The 23,004-nt window shown below is 42.4% G+C and overlaps 1 protein-coding gene across 1 annotated transcript; it reads right to left on the reverse strand.

Moving 5' to 3' along the window:
* Nucleotides 1–373: 373 nt before the first annotated feature.
* Nucleotides 374–22,814, reverse strand: LOC143011861 (protocadherin Fat 4-like). The gene is made up of 11 exons (XM_076164863.1): nt 20,454–22,814; nt 17,812–17,994; nt 17,242–17,439; nt 13,765–16,122; nt 12,418–12,892; nt 11,163–11,364; nt 10,731–10,853; nt 7,315–9,694; nt 3,985–6,342; nt 651–3,011; nt 374–385 (listed from the first exon to the last, which is right to left on the reverse strand). Exons 1-11 carry the CDS (start codon nt 22,812–22,814, stop codon nt 374–376), a joined length of 13,011 nt encoding a protein of 4,336 aa, XP_076020978.1.
* Nucleotides 22,815–23,004: the final 190 nt, after the last annotated feature.

Consider the following 23,004-nt stretch of genomic DNA (forward strand, 5'->3'; position numbering starts at 1 on the left):
TAAATATGGTCAAGGAAAACACTGCACCTCACATAATGAAAATGTATCAGTTTGTGATTACAAAAAAGTAAATGAAAATGAAAACTTCCTGGACCATGGACAGAGATTTCTACAATCTGCAGCCTCCTCAAACTGCCTCTTTCTGAATTATCCACTTTACATTCAGCCATGTTCGCATTTCCCCCAATTCATAAAAAGCCTGAATGAGTTTGCTTAAGATGGAATCAACTCGGACTGATGCAGCATTATGTGACTTCTGATGTTATCACAGAATGCACAAATGACAAAAGTTAAAAGCTAAAATCTCAGTTTGTCGGATATTCAGTCATAAGGTAAAACATACCAAAAAAGAATAAAAACAAATAACACAGCATCAAGAGATGTCCTACACAGTGTCGCACACATTACCGACAAGAAACTTTAAATCATCAAACAATGCCAATATTCATTCAGACACAAAATTGAATTCAGATGGTTTAAGTCAATGTATGAACACTACATTACTCATTCAGAGTAATGCAAACTAAGCGTACATCAAACTGAATCAGATGCCAAAACATGAACAAAACCCCAGTCAACTAAACAAAAGGCATATGTCCAGTAAACACAGAAATAAACTAACATTACGATTGTATTTGAATATGTCTTACCTCCCCAGGTGTCCTCCTGTCAGGGAGCACCAGTGTGTTTGCGTTGCTCCCCGGCACTATAGTAGAACCTATACTCATCCTGGGTCCCACTAACATGTACCGTCTGTCTCCAGATCTGTACTGGATGCTGTGACACAGAGTCCCATCATAGTTTGTCTCTTGTAAATACTTTGAAGCATAGTCTGTGGATTTGGAGCACTGCATTGCAATCAACACGATGATACTGACGAGGAAAAGAACAGAAACTGCGCCCAAAGTTATCATCAGATAAAAAGTCACATTATTCTCCTCATCATCTTTGACTGAACTTTTCACATCTGAGGCTGCAAAAGCCTCTTTGGGCTCCACAAGCTTGACAGTCACAGTAGCTGTTGCTGAGAGAGAAACGTTCCCATTGTCTTTCACCAGTATGACCAGTTTATGCTCAGCCTCGTCTGTCTCTGTGAATGAGCGAAGGGTTCTGATCTGTCCTGTGTAGCGGTCCAAAGCAAACAGACTGTGGTCACTAACTTCCTGCAGTGAAAACAGTAACCAGCCGTTATATCCTATATCAGCGTCATAGGCTCTCACTTTAGTCACCAAGTGTCCTGCGTTCACGTTGCGGGGAATCTCCTCCACACCTTCAGCAGAACCGTTAGAGCTGAGGGGATACAGGATGACTGGAGGGTTGTCGTTCTGATCCAGAATGAACACGTTCACAGTGACGTTGCTGGTCAGTGGTGGAGATCCAGAATCTGTGGCAACAACGTGGAAGTGGAATTTCTTCAGTGTTTCAAAGTCAAAGCGTTTTAACGCCAGTATATCTCCATTTTCTGAATTGATATTTAGAAATGAAGCCAGTTTGTTAGTTTCACCTCCATCTCTAAATATATGATATGAAATAACTGCATTCTCATTCTCATCCTGATCAAAAGCTTTGACTGAAAACACAGAGGCTCCTGGTTTGTTATTCTCAGTGACATAGAAAGTGTAGGGGCTCAGTGAAAACTCTGGACTGTTATCATTCGCATCTGCTACACCAATTCTTATTGTCTTTTCGGAAGACAGTGATGGCTGACCAGCATCTTTAGCAAATATTGTTACATCATATTGTGACTGTTTCTCTCTATCCAGAGGGGATTTGGTCACTAATGAATACATTTTATCTTGTAAAGATGGTGATAAAGCAAATGGACCATCTCCACCTAAAGAACAAATAACTTTTCCATTCAGCCCAGAGTCCAAATCATTCACACTGATGAGAGCAACAGTGGTTCCAGGTCTGGAATCTTCAGGGATGGAGCTGGAAAATGAGGTGACCTCAATCTCAGGTGCATTATCATTCACATCTACTATCCTGATAATGACGCTTTTTTCTGTAGTTAACGGGACGGTACCTTTATCTGATGCTTCAATTTCGATGACATATTTATCTTTTTGCTCATAGTCTATCAGATCTTTCACAGTTATCTCGCCTGTTGATGGGTTGATTCCAAATAGATTTGACAACCTTTTATTCATACTTTTGCTAAGGGAGTAAACTACTTCAGCGTTTGAGCCGTCATCCAAATCAGTTGCATTCACCTGTATGACAGTTGTGCCCACCTCAGCATTTTCACTGAGCATCACCGAATAAACCTCTTCATTAAAAATAGGCGCATTATCATTAATATCCAAAACATCTACAAGTATATTCATGTCACCAGATTTGGGAGGTTTCCCTCCATCCAGCGCAGTCAGCACTAATGAGTGACTCGCCACAGATTCCCTGTCTAAGCTTTTATGTATCACCAATATCGGTATTTTACCATCTTCACCCCTATCTTTCACTTCCAAACGAAAGTGGTCATTGTGACTTAGTTTATACTGCTGCACCGAGAAATGGCCACTGTCTGGATCCTTTGAGGCTTTTAGCTTAAAACGCGCACCGGGTAACACAGACTCTGCGATTTCTAACCGTGACTCCTTCTCGGTGAAACTGGGAGAATGATCGTTTATATCCAGCACCTCTACAGCAACATAATGAACCTCCAGTGGGTTTTCCAACACGGTCTTCAGGTTGATCAAACACGTACTGCTTTGGGCGCACACTTCTTCTCTGTCTATCTTACGGCTCACATACAGGACGCCGTCGTTCGGATTTACATGGAAAAGGGGATCCGGTGTAGTAGAAACAATCCGATACTTCCTCTCCTTCAATGCACCTCGATCTAATCCCAGATCCTTTGCTATATTTCCTACGACAGTTCCTTCGTTTACTTCCTCGGAGACAGAATATCGTATCTGTGCCGTGGCCGCACTCCACACCAGAGCAGCAAACAGAAATCCAACACACCCTCGCGGCGCTCTGCGTGTTTCGCATCTTCTTTGTTCCATGGTTAAAACAAATAATCAACAATCCTTTAGTAGAACTGCAGCTATTTTGAAAAAATACAATCCAACAAGTCCACAGAAGCAGATGTCCATTCCTTTATCCAATATAGAAGAAATCAGGGCGAATACGCCATTTATGAAGGCAGCCGCAACGCTCACAAACGATCCGTTAATACTGAAGCGAAAACGCTCTCAAGAGGTGGAACCAAAACGCAATGACCGCAACCTCCAGTAAAGGCAACACTTCCATTACACTGACACCATGCGATGTCTTTTCTTATTGCAATGAAGTCAAACATCCTCTGAAAACTGGACGGAAAATCTCCTTAAATATCGAAAAGGAAAACACTGCACCTCATATAATGAAAATGGATCAGTTTGTGATTACAAATGAGGAAATGAGAAAGAACACTTTGTGGACCATGGACAGAGATTACCACAGTCTGCAGTCTCCTCAAGCTGCCTTTTTCTGAATTATCCAACTTCCAAGAAGCAATGTCTGCATTTTCCCAATTTCATAAAAAGCCTGAAGGAGTTTACTCAAGATGGAATCAACTCAGACTGATGCAGCATTCTGTGACTTCTGATGTTATCACAGAATGCACAATGACAAAAGTTAAAAGCTAAAATCTCAGTTTGTCCAATATTCACAGTCATAAGGTAAAACATACCAAAAAAGAATACAAAATAATATCACAGCATCAAGAGATGTCCTACACAGTGTTGCACACATTACCGACAAGAAACTATAAATTAACAAACAATGCCAATATTCATTCAGACACAAAATTGAACTCAGATGGTTAAGGTCAGTCAGTATAAACACTCCATTACTCATTCAGAAAAATGCACACTAAGACATATATCATACTGATTCAGATGCCAAACAGTGATAAGTCGCCAGTCAAAAAAAAATGAAGCATATGACCATTAAACACAGAAATGAACTGTTACACCACGATTGTATTTGAATATGTCTTACCTCCCCAGGTGTCCTCCTGTCAGGGAGCACCAGAGTGTTCGCGTTGCTCCCCGGCACTATAGTAGAACCTATACTCATCCTGGGTCCCACTAACATGTACCGTCTGTCTCCAGATCGGTACTGGATGCTGTGACACAGAGTCCCATCATAGTTTGTCTCTTGTAAGTACTTTGAAGCATAGTCCGTGGATTTGGAGCACTGCATTGCAATCAACACGATGATACTGACGAGGAAGAGAACAGACACTGCGCCCAAAGTTATCATCAGATAAAAAGTCACATTATTCTCCTCATTATCTTTGACTGAACTTTTCACATCTGAAGCTGCAAAAGCCTCTTTGGGCTCCACAAGCTTGACAGTCACAGTAGCTGTTGCTGAGAGAGAAACGTTCCCATTGTCTTTCACCAGTATGACCAGTTTATGCTCAGCCTCGTCTGTCTCTGTGAATGAGCGAAGGGTTCTGATCTGTCCTGTGTAGCGGTCCAAAGCAAACAGACTGTGGTCACTAACTTCCTGCAGTGAAAACAGTAACCAGCCGTTATATCCTATATCAGCGTCATAGGCTCTCACTTTAGTCACCAAGTGTCCTGCGTTCACGTTGCGGGGAATCTCCTCCACACCTTCAGCAGAACCGTTAGAGCTGAGTGGATACAGGATGACTGGAGGGTTGTCGTTCTGATCCAGAATGAAAACGTTCACTGTGACGTTGCTGCTCAGTGGAGGAGATCCAGAATCTGTGGCAACAACGTGGAACTGGAATTTTTTCAGCGCTTCAAAGTCAAAGCTTTTTAACGCCAGTATAGCTCCGTTTTCTGAATTGATATTTAGAAATGAAGCCAGTTTATTATTTTCACCTCCGTCTCTAAATATATGATATGAAATAACTGCATTTTCATTCTCATCCTGATCAAAGGCTTTAACCGAAAACACAGAGGCTCCTGGTTCGTTATTCTCAGTGACATAGAAAGTGTAGGGGCTCAGTGAAAACTCTGGACTATTATCATTTGCATCTGCTACGACAATTCTTATTGTCTTTTCAGAAGATAACGAGGGCTGACCGGCATCTGTAGCAAATATTGTTACATCATACTGTGACTGCTTCTCTCTATCCAGAGGGGATTTGGTCACTAATGAATACATTTTATCTTGTAAAGATGGCGATAAAGCAAAGGGACCATCCCCACCTAAAGAACAAATAACTTTTCCATTCAGCCCAGAGTCCAAATCATTCACACTGATAAGAGCAACAGTGGTTCCAGATCTGGAATCTTCAGGGATGGAGCTGGAAAAAGAGGTGACCTCAATCTCAGGTGCATTGTCATTCACATCTACTATCCTGATAATGACACTTTTTTCTGTAGTAAGAGGGGCAATACTTTTGTCTGAGGCCTGGATTTCAAATTCATATTTATCTTTTAGCTCATAATCTATTTGACCTTTCACAATTATCTCGCCTGTTGATGGGTTGATATCAAAAAGATTTGCAAACCTTTGATTCATACTTTTGCTAAATGAGTAAACTACTTCTCCGTTTGAGCCTTCATCCAAATCAGTTGCATTTACCTGTATGACAGTTGTGCCTACCTGAGCATTTTCACTGAGCATCACCGAATAAACTTCTTCAGAGAAAATAGGCGCATTATCATTAATATCCAACACATCCACACGTATATTCATGTCACCAGATTTGGGAGGTTTCCCTCCATCCAGCGCAGTCAGCAGTAATGAGTGACTCGCCACAGATTCCCTGTCTAAGCTTTTATGTATCACCAATATCGGTATTTTACCATCTTCACCCCTATCTTTCACTTCTAGACGGAAATGATTATTGTGACTAAGTTTATACTGCTGCACCGAGAAATGGCCACTGTCTGCATCTCTTGCGGGTGTGAGTTGAAAACGGGTTCCGGGTAACACATTCTCTGATATTTCAAGCCTCGTCTCCTCCTCGGTGAAACTGGGAGAATGATCGTTTATATCCAGCACCTCCACGGCAACATAATGGACCTCCAGTGGGTTTTCCAACACGGTCTTTAGGTTGATCAAACACGTACTGCTTTGGGCGCACACCTCTTCCCTGTCTATTTTACGGCTCACATACAGGACGCCGTCGTTCTGATTTACATGGAAAAGGGGATCCGGTGTAGTAGAAACAATCCGGTACTTCCTCTCGTTCAGTGCACCTCGATCTAATCCCAGATCCTTTGCTATATTTCCCACGACGGTTCCTTCGTTTACTTCCTCGGAGACAGAATATCGTATCTGTGCCGTGGCCGCACTCCACACCAGAGCAGCAACCAGAAATCCAACCCACCATCGCGGCGCTGTGCGTGTTTCGCATCTTCTTTGTTCCATGATTTAAACCAAAAGATCAACAATCCTTTAGGAGAACAGCAGCTATTTTAAAGGAATAAAATCCAACAAGTCCACATAAGCATATGTCCATTCCTTTATCCAATATAGAAGAAATCAGGGCGAATACGCCATTTACGAAGGCAGCCGCAACGCTCACAAACGATCCGTTAATATTGAAGCGAAAATGCTCTCAAGAGGTGGAACCAAAACGCAATGACGGCAACCTCCAGTAAAGTCAACACTTCCATTACACTGACACCATGCGATGTCTTTTCTTATTGCAATGAAGTAAAACATCCTCTGAAAACTGAACGGAAAATGTCCTTAAATATGGTCAAGGAAAACACTGCACCTCACATAATGAAAATGTATCAGTTTGTGATTACAAAAAAGTAAATGAAAATGAAAACTTCCTGGACCATGGACAGAGATTTCTACAATCTGCAGCCTCCTCAAACTGCCTCTTTCTGAATTATCCACTTTACATTCAGCCATGTTCGCATTTCCCCCAATTCATAAAAAGCCTGAATGAGTTTGCTTAAGATGGAATCAACTCGGACTGATGCAGCATTCTGTGACTTCTGATGTTATCACTGAATGCACAAATGACAAAAGTTAAAAGCTAAAATCTAAGTTTGTCGGATAGTCAGTCATAAGGTAAAACATACCAAAAAAGAATAAAAACAAATAACACAGCATCAAGAGATGTCCTACACAGTGTCGCACACATTACCGACAAGAAACTTTAAATCATCAAACAATGCCAATATTCATTCAGACACAAAATTGAATTCAGATGGTTTAAGTCAATGTATGAACACTCTATTACTCATTCAGAGTAATGCAAACTAAGCGTACATCAAACTGAATCAGATGCCAAAACATGAATAAAACCCCAGTCAACTAAACAAAAGGCATATGTCCAGTAAACACAGAAATAAACTAACATTACGATTGTATTTGAATATGTCTTACCTCCCCAGGTGTCCTCCTGTCAGGGAGCACCAGAGTGTTTGCGTTGCTCCCCGGCACTATAGTAGAACCTATACTCATCCTGGGTCCCACTAACATGTACCGTCTGTCTCCAGATCTGTACTGGATGCTGTGACACAGAGTCCCATCATAGTTTGTCTCTTGTAAGTACTTTGAAGCATAGTCTGTGGATTTGGAGCACTGCATTGCAATCAACACGATGATACTGACGAGGAAAAGAACAGAAACTGCGCCCAAAGTTATCATCAGATAAAAAGTCACATTATTCTCCTCATCATCTTTGACTGAACTTTTCACATCTGAAGCTGCAAAAGCCTCTTTGGGCTCCACAAGCTTGACAGTCACAGTAGCTGTTGCTGAGAGAGAAACGTTCCCATTGTCTTTCACCAGTATGACCAGTTTATGCTCAGCCTCGTCTGTCTCTGTGAATGAGCGAAGGGTTCTGATCTGTCCTGTGTAGCGGTCCAAAGCAAACAGACTGTGGTCACTAACTTCCTGCAGTGAAAACAGTAACCAGCCGTTATATCCTATATCAGCGTCATAGGCTCTCACTTTAGTCACCAAGTGTCCTGCGTTCACGTTGCGGGGAATCTCCTCCACACCTTCAGCAGAACCGTTAGAGCTGAGGGGATACAGGATGACTGGAGGGTTGTCGTTCTGATCCAGAATGAACACGTTCACAGTGACATTGCTGGTCAGCGGAGGAGATCCAGAATCTGTGGCAACGACGTGGAACTGGAATTTTTTCAGTGTTTCAAAGTCAAAACTTTTCAACGCCAGGATATCTCCATTTTCTGAATTGATGTTAAGAAATGAGGCCAGTTTGTTATTTTCACCTCCATTTCTAAATATATGATATGAAATAGCTGCATTCTCATTCTCATCCTGATCAAAAGCTTTGACTGAAAACACAGAGGCCCCTGGTTCATTATTCTCGGTTACATAGAAAGTGTAGGGGCTCAGTGAAAACTCTGGACTGTTATCATTTGCATCTGACAACAGAACACTGATTGTCTTTTCTGACGACAGTGAAGGCTGACCAGCGTCTTTAGCAAATATCGTTACATCATACTGTGACTGTTTCTCTCTATCCAGAGGGGATTTGGTCACTAATGAATACATTTTATCTTGTAAAGAGGGCGATAAAGCAAATGGCCCATCTCCACCTAAAGAACAAATAACTTTTCCATTCAGTCCAGAGTCCAAATCATTCACACTGATGAGAGCAACAGTGGTTCCAGGTCTGGAATCTTCAGGGATGGAGCTGGAAAATGAGGTGACTTCAATCTCAGGTGCATTGTCATTCACATCTACTATCTTGATGATGACGCTTTTTTCTGTAGTTAGAGGAACGGGAGCTTTATCTGATGCTTCAATTTCAATTACATATTTATCCCTTTGCTCATAATCTATTTGTTCTTTCACAGTTATCTCCCCTGTTGATGGGTTGATTCCAAAAAGTTTTGACAACCTTTGATTCATAGTGTTGCTAAAGGAATAAACTACTTCTCCGTTTGAGCCTTCATCCAAATCAGTTGCATTCACCTGTATGACAGTTGTGCCCACCTCAGCATTTTCACTGAGCATCACTGAATAAACTTCTGTAGAGAAAATAGGCGCATTATCATTAATATCCAAAACATCCACACGTATATTCATGTCACCAGATTTGGGAGGTTTCCCTCCATCCAGCGCAGTCAGCACTAATGAGTGACTCGCCACAGATTCCCTGTCTAAGCTTTTATGGATCACCAATATCGGTATTTTACCATCTTCACCCCTATCTTTCACTTCCAAACGAAAGTAGTCATTGTGACTTAGTTTATACTGCTGCACCGAGAAATGGCCACTGTCTGAATCTTTTGAAGCGTTCAGCTTAAAGCGGGCACCGGGTAACACAGACTCTGCGATTTCTAACCGTGTCTCCTTCTCGGTGAAACTGGGAGCATGATCGTTTATATCCAGCACCTCTACAGCAACATAATGGACCTCCAGTGGGTTTTCCAACACGGTCTTCAGGTTGATCAAACACGTACTGCTTTGGGCGCACACTTCTTCTCTGTCTATTTTACGGCTCACATACAGGACGCCGTCGTTCTGATTTACGTGGAAAAGGGGATCCGGTGTAGTAGAAACAATCCGATACTTCCTCTCCTTCAATGCACCTCGATCTAATCCCAGATCCTTTGCTATATTTCCCACGACGGTTCCTTCGTTTACTTCCTCGGAGACAGAATATCGTATCTGTGCCGTGGCCGCACTCCACACCAGCGCAGTAACCAGAAATCCAACCCACCATCGCGGCGCTCTGCGTGTTTCGCATCTTCTTTGTTCCATGATTAAAACCAAAAGATTAACAATCCTTTAGGAGAACGGCAGCTATCTTAAAGGAATAAAATCCAACACGTCCATAAGCATATGTCCATTCCTTTATCCAAAATCGCAGAAATCAGGGCGAATACGCCATTTATCAAGGCAGCCGCAACGCTCACGAACGATCAGTCAACACTGAAGCGAAAATGCTTTCAAGAGGTGGAACCAAAACGCAATGACGGCAACCTCCAGGAAAGGCAACACTTCCATTACACTGACACCATGCGATGTCTTTTCTTATTGCAATGAAGCCAAACATCCTCTGAAAACTAAAGGGAATGTCTGCTTAAATATCGACAAGGAAAACAATGCACCTGACTTAAGAATGTATCAGTTTGTGATCACAAACGAGGAAATGAGAACGAACACTTTCAGCACCATGGACAGCGATAACGACGATCCGCAGTCTCCTCAAGCTGCCCTTTTCTGTATTATTTAACTTCCATGAAGCCATGTTTGCATTTTCCCTCTATTCATGGAAAGCCTGAATGAATTTGCTCAAGATAAAGTTAACTTGAACGCTTGCAGCATTCTGAAATTTCTGATGTTATCACAAACTGCAAGAATAATAAAATTAATAGCTAAAATCTCGGTATGTCAACCTTTTCCAGTCAAAAGGTAAAAAGGACCAAAAACAAACAAATAACACAGCATCAAGAGATGTCCTCCACAGTGTTGCACACATTACAGACTAGAAGGTAACGATGATCAAACAATGCCATTATTCAATCAGAAATTGAATTCAGATGGTTAAAGTCATAATATAAACACTCCATTAATCATTAAGAGTAATGCAAACGCTCATATAACAAACTGAATCAGATGCCAAACTGTGATAAGACCCCAGTTAGAAAAACATAAGGCGAATGTCCGAATGACACAGAAATGAACTGTAACACCACGATTGTAATGGAATATGTCTTACCTCCCCGGGTGTCCTCCTGTCAGGGAGCACCAGAGTGTTCCCGTTGCTCCCCGGCACAATAGTAGAACCTATACTCATCCTGGGTCCCACTAACATGTACCGTCTGTCTCCAGATCTGTACTGGATGCTGTGACACAGAGTCCCATCATAGTTTGTCTCTTGTAAATACTTTGAAGCATAGTCTGTGGATTTGGAGCACTGCATTGCAATCAACACGATGATACTGACGAGGAAAAGGACAGAAACCGCGCCCAAAGTTATCATCAGATAAAAAGTCACATTATTCTCCTCATCATCTTTGACTGAACTCTTCACATCTGAAGCTGCAAAAGCCTCTTTGGGCTCCACAAGCTTGACAGTCACGGTAGCTGTTGCTGAGAGAGAAACGTTCCCATTGTCTTTCACCAGTATGACCAGTTTATGCTCAGCCTCGTCTGTCTCTGTGAATGAGCGAAGGGTTCTGATCCGTCCTGTGTACCGGTCCAAAGCAAACAGACTGTGGTCACTAACTTCCTGCAGTGAAAACAGTAACCAGCCGTTATATCCTATATCAGCGTCATAGGCTCTCACTTTAGTCACCAAGTGTCCTGCGTTCACGTTGCGGGGAATCTCCTCCACACCTTCAGCAGAACCGTTAGAGCTGAGTGGATACAGGATGACTGGAGGGTTGTCGTTCTGATCCAGAATGAACACGTTCACTGTGACGTTGCTGCTCAGTGATGGAGATCCAGAATCTGAGGCAACAACGTGGAACTGGAATTTCTTCAGTGTTTCAAAGTCAAAACTTTTTAACGCCAGTATAGCTCCATTTTCAGAATTGATGTTTAGAAATGAAGCCAGTTTATTATTTTCACCTCCATCTCTAAATATATGATATGAAATAACTGCATTCTCATTCTCATCCTGATCAAAAGCTTTGACTGAAAACACAGAGGCTCCTGGTTCGTTGTTCTCTGTGACATAGAAAGTGTAGGGGCTCAGTGAAAACTCTGGACTGTTATCATTGGCATCTGATACAATAATTCTTATTGTCTTTTCAGAAGATAACGACGGCTGACCGGCATCTTTAGCAAATATTGTTACATCATACTGTGACTGTTTCTCTCTATCCAGAGGGGATTTGGTCACTAATGAATACATCTTATCTTGTAAAGAGGGCGATAAAGCAAAGGGACCATCCTCACCTAAAGAACAAATAACTTTTCCATTCAGCCCAGAGTCCAAATCATTCACACTGATAAGAGCAACAGTGGTTCCAGATCTGGAATCTTCAGGGATGGAGCTGGAAAATGAGGTGACCTCAATCTCAGGTGCATTATCATTCACATCAACTATCTTGATGATGACACTTTTTTCTGTCTTTAAAGGGGCGATACTTTTGTCTGAGGCCTCAATTTCAATTACATATTTGTCTTTATGCTCATAATCTATAAGACCTTTCACCAATATCTCACCAGTAGTTGGGCTGATATCAAAAAGATTTTTTAACTTCTGGTTCATAGTGTTGCTAAATGAGTAAACTACTTCTCCGTTTGAGCCTTCATCCAAATCAGTTGCATTTACCTGTATGACAGTTGTGCCTACCTGAGCATTTTCACTGAGCATCACTGAATAAACTTCTTCAGAGAAAATAGGCGCGTTATCATTAATATCCAACACATCCACACGTATATTCATGTCACCAGATTTGGGAGGTTTCCCTCCATCCAGCGCAGTCAGCACTAATGAGTGACTCGCCACAGACTCCCTATCTAAGCTTTTATGTATCACCAATATCGGTATTTTACCATCTTCACCCCTATCTTTCACTTCCAAACGGAAATGATCATTGTGACTTAGTTTATACTGCTGCACCGAGAAATGGCCACTGTCTGCATCTTTTGAAGCGTTCAGCTTAAAGCGCGCACCGGGTAACACATTCTCCGTGATTTCTAATCGTGTCTCTTTCTCTGTAAAGCTGGGAGAATGATCGTTTATATCCAGCACCTCCACGGCAACATAATGGACCTCCAGTGGGTTTTCCAACACGGTCTTCAGGTTGATCAAACACGTACTGCTTTGGGCGCACACCTCTTCCCTGTCTATCTTACGGCTCACATACAGGACGCCGTCGTTCGGATTTACGTGGAAAAGAGGATCCGGTGTAGTAGAAACAATCCGATACTTCCTCTCCTTCAATGCACCTCGATCTAATCCCAGATCCTTTGCTATATTTCCCACGACAGTGCCTTCGTTTACTTCCTCGGAGACAGAATATCGTATCTGTGCCGTGGCCGCACTCCACACCAGAGCAGCAACCAGAAATCCAACCCACCATCGCGGCGCTCTGCGTGTTTCACATCTTCTTTGTTCCATGATTAGAACAAAACGATCAACAACTTTTAAGCAGAACAGCAGCTATTTTGAGGAAATACAATCCAACACGTCCACAGAAGCATATGTCCATTCCTTTATCCAATATAGCAGAAATCAGGGCGAATACGCCATTTATCAAGGCAGCTGCAACGCTCACAAACGACCCGTTAACACTGAAGCGAAATGCTCTCAAGAGGTGGAACCAAAACGCAATGACGGCAACCTCCATTAAAGGCCACACTTCCATTACACTGACACCATGCGATGTCTTTTCTTATTGCAACAAAGTCATCCATCCTCTGAAAATTGGAGTGAAACTCTCCTTAAATAGTGATAATGAAAACATTGTTCCAGACTTAATGAGAATATATCAGTTTGAGATCACAAAGGAGGAAATCAACTCTTTCAGGACCATGGACAGAGATGACCACTACATGCAGCCTCCTCCCACAATGTTCTGATATATCCAACTTCCATGAAGGGATGTTTGTATTTACACATTTTAAGCCTGAATGATTCCGCTTAAGACGACAGAATAAATCTGATGCAGCATTCTCTGACTTCTGATGTTATTACATGATACGGGAATGACACAATTGAAAACTTACAATCTGTTTGTCCAATATTCACAGTCATAGGGTGAACGGGGAGAAGAAAAAAAATAAGGGCAAAAAAATACAACATCACAAGAGATGGCCTCAACAGCGTTGAACACATAAAAGACAATAAACTATCGATTATGAGCTGTATTGCCACGGTTTTATATAAATATGTCTTACCTCCCCAGGTGTCCTCCTGTCAGGGAGCACCAGAGTGTTCGCGTTGCTCCCCGGCACTATAGTAGAACCTATACTCATCCTGGGTCCGACTAACATGTACCGTCTGTCTCCAGATCTGTACTGGATGCTGTGACACAGAGTCCCATCATAGTTTGTCTCTTGTAAATACTTTGCAGCATAGTCTGTGGATTTGGAGCACTGCATTGCAATCAACACCATGATACTGACGAGGAAAAGAACAGAAACTGCGCCCAAAGTTATCATCAGATAAAAAGTCACATTATTCTCCTCGTCATCTTTGACTGAACTTTTCACATCTGAGGCTGCAAAAGCCTCTTTGGGCTCCACAAGCTTGACAGTCACAGTAGCTGTTGCTGAGAGAGAAACGTTCCCATTGTCTTTCACCAGTATGACCAGTTTATGCTCAGCCTCGTCTGTCTCTGTGAATGAGCGAAGGGTTCTGATCTGTCCTGTGTAGCGGTCCAAAGCAAACAGACTGTGGTCACTAACTTCCTGCAGTGAAAACAGTAACCAGCCGTTATATCCTATATCAGCGTCATAGGCTCTCACTTTTGTCACCAAGTGTCCTGCGTTCACGTTGCGGGGAATCTCCTCCACACCTTCAGCAGAACCGTTAGAGCTGAGTGGATACAGGATGACTGGAGGGTTGTCGTTCTGATCCAGAATGAACACGTTCACTGTGACGTTGCTGCTCAGTGGAAGAGATCCAGAATCTGTGGCAACAACGTGGAACTGGAATTTCTTCAGTGTTTCAAAATCAAAACTTTTCAACGCCAGGATATCTCCATTTTCAGAATTGATGTTTAGAAATGAAGCCAGTTTGTTATTTTCACCTCCATCTCTAAATATATGATATGAAATAACTGCATTCTCAATCTCATCCAGATCAAAAGCTTTGACTGAAAACACAGAGGCTCCTGGTTCGTTATTCTCGGTGACGTAGAAAGTGTAGGGGCTCAGTGAAAACTCTGGACTGTTATCATTCGTATCTGCAACAACAATTCTTATTGTCTTTTCAGAAGATAACGACGGCTGACCGGCATCTTTAGCAAATATTGTGACGTCATATTGTGACTGTTTCTCTCTATCCAGAGGGGATTTGGTCACTAATGAATACATCTTATCTTGTAAAGAGGGCGATAAAGCAAAGGGACCATCCTCACCTAAAGAACAAATAACTTTTCCATTCAGCCCAGAGTCCAAATCATTCACACTGATAAGAGCAACAGTGGTTCCAGATCTGGAATCTTCAGGGATGGAGCTGGAAAATGAGGTGACCTCAATCTCAGGTGCATTGTCATTCACATCAACTATCTTAATAATGACACTTTTTTCTGTTGTCATGGGAGCGAGGCCTTTATCTGATGCTTGGATTTCAATCTCATATTTGTCTTTTTGCTCGTAATCTATTAGGCCTTTTACAGTTATTTCTCCACTTGATGGGTTAATGTCGAAAATCTTTAAAAACCTCTTATTCATGCTGTTACTAAATGAATAAACTACTTCTCCGTTCAGGCCGTCATCCAAATCAGTTGCATTAACCTGTAGCACGGTTGTGCCTAAAGGGGCATTTTCATGGAGCACAACAGAATAAACCTCTTCGGAGAAAATCGGCGCGTTATCATTAATATCCAAAACATCAACACGAATATTCATGTTTCCAGACTTTGGAGGTTTACCTCCATCAAGAGCTGTCAGCATTAACGACAGACTTCTGGAAACTTCCCTATCCAACGATTTTTGTAAAATTAATAAGGGTATTTTACCATCTTCACCCTTATCTTTAACTTCTAGACGAAAGTGATCATTGTGACTAAGTTTATACTGTTGCACAGAAAAATGACCGCTGTCTGGATCTCGCGAGGCTTTAAGCTGAAAGCGCGCTCCAGGTAGCATTGATTCTGATATCTCTAACCGTTGCTCGTTCTCTGGAAAAATGGGAGAATGGTCATTGATATCCAGCACCTCAACTCCAACATAATGAACCTCGAGTGGATTCTCAAGCACAGTTTTCAGATTGATTAAACATGTACTGCTCTGCGCACAAACCTCTTCCCTATCAACCTTACGGCTCACATAGAGAATGCCGTCGTTCTGATTTACGTGGAAAAGAGGGTCTGTTGCACTGTAAACAATGCGATACTTCCTGTCTTTCAACGTGCTCTTATCCAATCCCAGATCTTTCGCTATATTCCCAACCACGGCTCCTTCGTTAACTTCCTCAAGGATAGAATATCTGATCTGCGCCGAAGCAACACTCCACAAAAGCGCTGCAAACGTGCAGGAGATCAACCGATGTCTCGTTCTTCGCGACTCGCACCTCCTTTGTTCCATGATTAAAGATCCCAGACGAAATCAATAAGTGCGCCCGATCAAAAATATCCAAAACATCCGTGTTTGCAAATGTACTATCCACAGAAAATGTTAGAAAATGACAAAACTATTCATCAACGGGATAAGCGCAGACCAGCAAGCGCAAGAACGATGCTTCTGGAATGGAACGGGGGCAGCTGACCAAGGGTGGAACCAAAACGCAGTGATGACGAGCTCGTGTGCAGCCGTTATTATCCCAGCACACTGACACCATGCGATCACATCTCTCACTGCAAGGTGCCAAATGTTCGACACCAAAACAGCCAGGTGATATGCAACTGTTTTAAATGCCACAATTGTGTATCCAAGGAAAATCAAGTAACACGGCGATGTATTAGACATTATAATAGACTCACTACCATACTGAGAGTAAAGATGATCAAATGAGGCTTAATAAGAAGATGTCTAACCCTGACCTACATAAAACCACTCGTACATTTCGATAGTTTGATATAAATCAACTAAATGCAATAGCTGCGGTTGGAAGACGTCTGTTCAGCTGTAACATATCAATACATCTATACAGGCTGGTTTTGAAGAATATCCCAAGTAAGGACTCAATGCTGAATATCAGAACATGGGAACAATACATATCGGCACCAGAGACAGCAAGAATAAACACATTGCTCAATGAAGAGATTAGGACATTTCAATACCAATAACACTGCTGCACAAAGTCCAGACTGACAAAGAAAAGCCCGTGGTATTTTGAATAAAGAAAAAGGTGAAGTTAAAACTAAAACACTCACCACTCCAACAAGAACAATGAAATATTAACGCTCTTGTCACTATTGGTGTGCGTAAAATGCACAACACCAGAAAACAGAAACGCTTTTCAATCTTCAATACAGGAAGAGAGGCAAGACAAATAATATGTGATTGTGTCAATATACTCGACAGCAGTTGTGAAGGTGGGAAATGTTATCCTAGCAGTGATGGAAAGTCGAAGGGCATATTTCAGTGTCATATAATGCAAACCAACAGGCACACGGAACAGCATAATAAACACACATGCACCAAATTAAGATATTAATAAACTGATGGCATTACGTCACTGCAATGTTTTTTTAATCTACAACGTACCTCTGTAGATGTCCTCCTGTCAGGGAGCACCAGAGTGTTCGCGTTGCTCCCCGGCACTATAGTCGAACCTATACTCATCCTGGGTCCCACTAACATGTACCGTCTGTCTCCAGATCTGTACTGGATGCTGTGACACAGAGTCCCATCATAGTTTGTCTCTTGTAAATACTTTGAAGCATAGTCTGTGGATTTGGAGCACTGCATTGCAATCAACACGATGATACTGACGAGGAAAAGAACAGAAACTGCACCCAAAGTTATCATCAGATAAAAAGTCACATTATTCTCCTCATCATCTTTGACTGAACTTTTCACATCTGAAGCTGCAAAAGCCTCTTTGGGCTCCACAAGCTTGACAGTCACGGTAGCTGTTGCTGAGAGAGAAACGTTCCCATTGTCTTTCACCAGTATGACCAGTTTATGCTCAGCCTCGTCTGTCTCTGTGAATGAGCGAAGGGTTCTGATCTGTCCTGTGTAGCGGTCCAAAGCAAACAGACTGTGGTCACTAACTTCCTGCAGTGAAAACAGTAACCAGCCGTTATATCCTATATCAGCGTCATAGGCTCTCACTTTAGTCACCAAGTGTCCTGCGTTCACGTTGCGGGGAATCTCCTCCACACCTTCAGCAGAACCGTTAGAGCTGAGTGGATACAGGATGACTGGAGGGTTGTCGTTCTGATCCAGAATGAACACGTTCACTGTGACGTTGCTCCTCAGTGGAGGAGAACCGGAATCTGTTGCAACAACTTGGAACTGGAATTTTTTCAGTGTTTCAAAGTCAAAACCTTTCAGCGCCGAAATAGCTCCATTTTCAGAGTTGATATTTAAAAACGAACTAAGTTTATTTCCAGTCACATCTCTTACAATGTGATATGAAATAAGAGCATTATCCCCGTCGTCTCGATCTAAGGCGCTAACGGAAAACACCGACCCTCCTGGGGCATTATTCTCTGTGACATAATATGTGTAAGTGCTCTGAAGAAATTCTGGACTATTATCGTTTACATCCGACACGACGACGTCTATTTTCTTTTCAGATGAAAGTGATGGTTGTCCAGCGTCTCTCGCTACTATTGTTAGCACATACTGAGGCTGCTTTTCTCTATCTAGAGCAGCTTTGGTCACTAATGAATACATTTTATCTTGTAGCGATGGTGATAAAGAAAACGGGACATCCTCTCCTACACTGCAAATAACTTTTCCATTCAGCCCAGAGTCCAAATCATTCACACTGATGAGAGCAACAGTGGTTCCAGGTCTGGAATCTTCAGGGATGGAGCTGGAAAAGGAGGTGACCTCAATCTCAGGTGCATTGTCATTCACGTCGATTATCTTGATAATGACGCCTTTCTCTGTAGCCAATGGTGCGAGAGCTTTATCTGACGCTTGGATTTCCAATTCATATGTGTCTCTTTTCTCATAGTCTATTAAGCCTTTGACAATGATCTCACCTGTCGTTGGGTTTATATCAAACAGCCCTAATAACCTGTGATTCACACTGTTGCTGAACGAGTAAACTACTTCTCCGTTCAGACCGTCATCCAAATCAGTTGCATTCACTTGTACGACCGTGGTTCCGACTGGAGCATTTTCACGGAGTGTCACTGAATAAACATCATTAGAAAACACAGGCGCGTTATCATTATTATCCAAGACTGCAACTCGAATATTCATGTCACCAGATTTCGGAGGTTTCCCTCCATCCAGCGCCGTCAAAACTAAGGAGTGACTCGATGCTGTTTCCCTGTCTAATGATTTTTGGACAACTAAAATAGGAATTTTACCGTCTTCTCCTTTATCTTTTACCTCCAAGCGGAAATGGTCATTGTGGCTAAGTTTATACTGCTGCACAGAGAAATGACCACTATCTGGATCCCGGGCCGCTTTCAGTTGAATCCGCGCTCCCGGTAATACATTCTCTGATATTTCTAACCGTTTCTCTCTCTCTGGGAAACTGGGAGCATGGTCGTTTATATCAAGCACCTCTACAGCAACATAATGGACTTCCAGTGGGTTTTCCAACACGGTCTTCAGGTTCACCAAACACGTACTGCTTTGGACACACACCTCCTCTCTGTCTATCTTACGGCTCACATACAGGACACCATCGTTCTGATTTACGTAGAAAAGGGGATCCGGTGTAGTAGAAACAATCCGATACTTCCTCTCCTTCAACGTGCTTTTATCTAATCCCAGATCTTTCACGATATTCCCCACGACAGTTCCTTCGGCCATTTCCTCAGAGATGGAATATCGTATTTGTGCCGTGACCACGCTCCAAAAAAGCACAGCAGCCATGCAGAGGAGCCACAGTCCTCCCGGCCGTCGCCCCCCGCATCCTCTTTGTTCCATTGTTACAAAACCAAAACAACAATACTCCTTCACGAGAACATGTACCGGGTTGTCAAGATACAATCAAACCCTTCCATGTATGTAAACGTTCAGCCAATTCATAAGATATTCCCAGAGAGCAAGTCAAATACGGCAGAAAGGCAGCAACCAACTCGGAAAGGCATCAGCCAGAGCTGAAGTGAGTATGCCGTGAAGAGGTGTAACCAAAAGGCGATGACGACAAGATGTTAGTAACGTTGCTTTTTCTGTTACAGTGACACCAAGCGATCTTATTTGTTATTGCAGAAAATTCCCAAGACAAATGCCGGACAAAAAGTGTTATTTACTTCACTGAAACAAGCCAGGGTTCAGAAAAAGTTAATTTAATGATAAAAATAAAAGATGAAGACGCTGCTCCTTCTGAAAAAACAAACGCTTCTTGGAATGAACGTGTTGATAACTTACCTGGAAATGTTTTATTCTTATATGTTAATAGATATTGGATCGAATTTAACACAGAACACCGAAAGAACTGATTTCATTTAAACACTAAAGCGTAACGCTGTTCAGCACCAAGGACAGCGACTACAATTTACTACAGTAATATTTTACAATTACAGTATTTATGATTTCACACTAAGCGCCAGGATCTTGTTTAATATTGATTACCCTGTAGTGACATAAAACGTCTTAATGATACAGTACGTCTTTGAAGTCACAACCGGTCAGTGTTTGACATCAACACTCACACATACATTCATTCGTGAGTAAACAAGGAGCAACCTCAGGTAAACCTAAATTAATAACAATCAAACAACAAGGATATTAGTAGACAGAAAGCAACAGAGATGTCACTTGTCCAATAAAATATTATTTCTTACCTCTCCAGATGCGCACCTCCTGTCAGGGAGCACCAGAGTGTTCCCGTTGCTCCCCGGCACTATAGTAGAACCTATACTCATCCTGGGTCCCACTAACATGTACCGTCTGTCTCCAGATCTGTACTGGATGCTGTGACACAGAGTCCCATCATAGTTTGTCTCTTGTAAATACTTTGAAGCATAGTCTGTGGATTTGGAGCACTGCATTGCAATCAACACGATGATACTGACGAGGAAGAGAACAGAAACTGCGCCCAAAGTTATCATCAGATAAAAAGTCACATTATTCTCCTCATCATCTTTGACTGAACTTTTCACATCTGAAGCTGCAAAAGCCTCTTTGGGCTCCACAAGCTTGACAGTCACAGTAGCTGTTGCTGAGAGAGAAACGTTCCCATTGTCTTTCACCAGTATGACCAGTTTATGCTCAGCCTCGTCTGTCTCTGTGAATGAGCGAAGGGTTCTGATCTGTCCTGTGTAGCGGTCCAAAGCAAACAGACTGTGGTCACTAACTTCCTGCAGCGAAAACAGTAACCAGCCGTTATATCCTATATCAGCGTCATAGGCTCTCACTTTAGTCACCAAGTGTCCTGCGTTCACGTTGCGGGGAATCTCCTCCACACCTTCAGCAGAACCGTTAGAGCTGAGTGGATACAGGATGACTGGAGGGTTGTCGTTCTGATCCAGAATGAACACGTTCACTGTGACGTTACTGGTCAGTGGAGGAGATCCAGAATCTGTGGCAACAACGTGGAACTGGAATTTCTTCAGTGTTTCAAAGTCAAAGCTTTTTAATGCCAGTATATCTCCATTTTCTGAATTGATGTTTAGAAATGATGTCAGTTTATTATTTTCACCTCCGTCTCTAAATATATGATATGAAATAACTGCATTCTCATTCTCATCCTGATCAAATGCTTTGACTGAAAACACAGAGGCTCCTGGTTCGTTGTTCTCTGTGACATAGAAAGTGTAGGGGCTCAGTGAAAACTCTGGACGGTTGTCATTCGTATCTGCAACAACAATTCGTATTGTCTTTTCAGAAGATAACGATGGCTGACCGGCATCTTTAGCAAATATCGTTACGTCATACTGTGACTGTTTCTCTCTATCCAGAGGGGATTTGGTCACTAATGAATACATTTTATCTTGTAAAGATGGTGATAAAGCAAAGGGACCATCCCCACCTAAAGAACAAATAACTTTTCCATTCAGTCCAGAGTCCAAATCATTCACACTGATAAGAGCAACAGTGGTTCCAGATCTGGAATCTTCAGGGATGGAGCTGGAAAATGAGGTGACCTCAATCTCAGGTGCATTGTCATTCACATCAACTATCTTGATGATGACGCTTTTTTCTGTAGTTAAAGGGGCGGGAGCTTTATCCGATGCTTCGATTTCTATTTCATATAGGTCCCTTTGCTCGTAGTCTATCAGACCTTTCACGGTGATCTCCCCCGTGGATGGGTTTATTTCAAAGAGCGTAAACAAAGCGCTACTAACACTGTTGCCAAATGAGTAAACTACATCTCCGTTCTGGCCGTCATCCATATCAGTTGCATTTACCTGAACAACTGAGGTGCCCAGTGGAGCATTTTCACCCAGCGTAACGGAATAAACGTCTTGTGAGAAAATCGGTGCGTTATCATTAACATCCAAGACTTTCACTACAATATTCATGTCGCCAGATTTCGGAGGTTTCCCTCCATCTAATGCCGTTAACACTAACGAGTGACTCACTGTTGTTTCCCTATCGAAAGATTTTTGTAAAACTAATATCGGTATTTTACCATCAACTCCCTTATCCTTGACCTCCAAACGGAAATGGTCATTGTGGCTAAGCTTGTACTGCTGCACGGAAAAATGACCACTGTCTGGATCTCGCGCTGATTTGAGCTGATAACGCATTCCTGGCGGAACGGATTCTGAAATTTCCAGCCGCTTCTCTCTGTCTGGAAACGCGGGCGAATGATCATTAATGTCCAGCACCTCCACGGCAACATAATGAACCTCCAGTGGATTTTCTAGCACAGTTTTCAGGTTTATCAAGCACGTAGTGCTTTGCGCACAAACCTCTTCCCTGTCGATCTTACGGCTCACGTACAAGATTCCGTCCTTCTGGTTTATATGGAAAAGGGGATCCGTCGTGGTAGTAGAAACAATGCGATACTTCCTCTCCTTCAAACTGCTTTTATCTAATCCCAGATCCTTTGCTACATTCCCAACCACAGTTCCGTCGTTAACTTCCTCGGAGATTGAATATCGTATCTGTGCCGTAGTCACACTCCACAACAGGGCAGCAACCACGCAGCCGATCCACCATGATCGCGGCTTCCTTGCCTCGCAGCGTCTTTGTTCCATCGTTTCAGACCACATCGTAAATAATCCCTCACGAAAAAATTAAATGAGTCGACAGCTCAAACTCCAACCCTTCCATGTAAACGAATGCAGATTGTTTTCCCAAAATGACAGAAAAACAAGACGAAATCGCAATTTACAGAAGCAGCAATGAGATCAGAAACGATTCAGCCAACACTGAAGCGAGAGCAGA

Source organism: Genypterus blacodes, unplaced genomic scaffold (genome assembly GCF_046128005.1).
Source record: "Genypterus blacodes isolate CSIRO-AG114 ecotype Tasmania unplaced genomic scaffold, CSIRO-AGI_Gbla_v1 ptg000139l_1, whole genome shotgun sequence".
Lineage (NCBI taxonomy): Eukaryota > Metazoa > Chordata > Actinopteri > Ophidiiformes > Ophidiidae > Genypterus > Genypterus blacodes.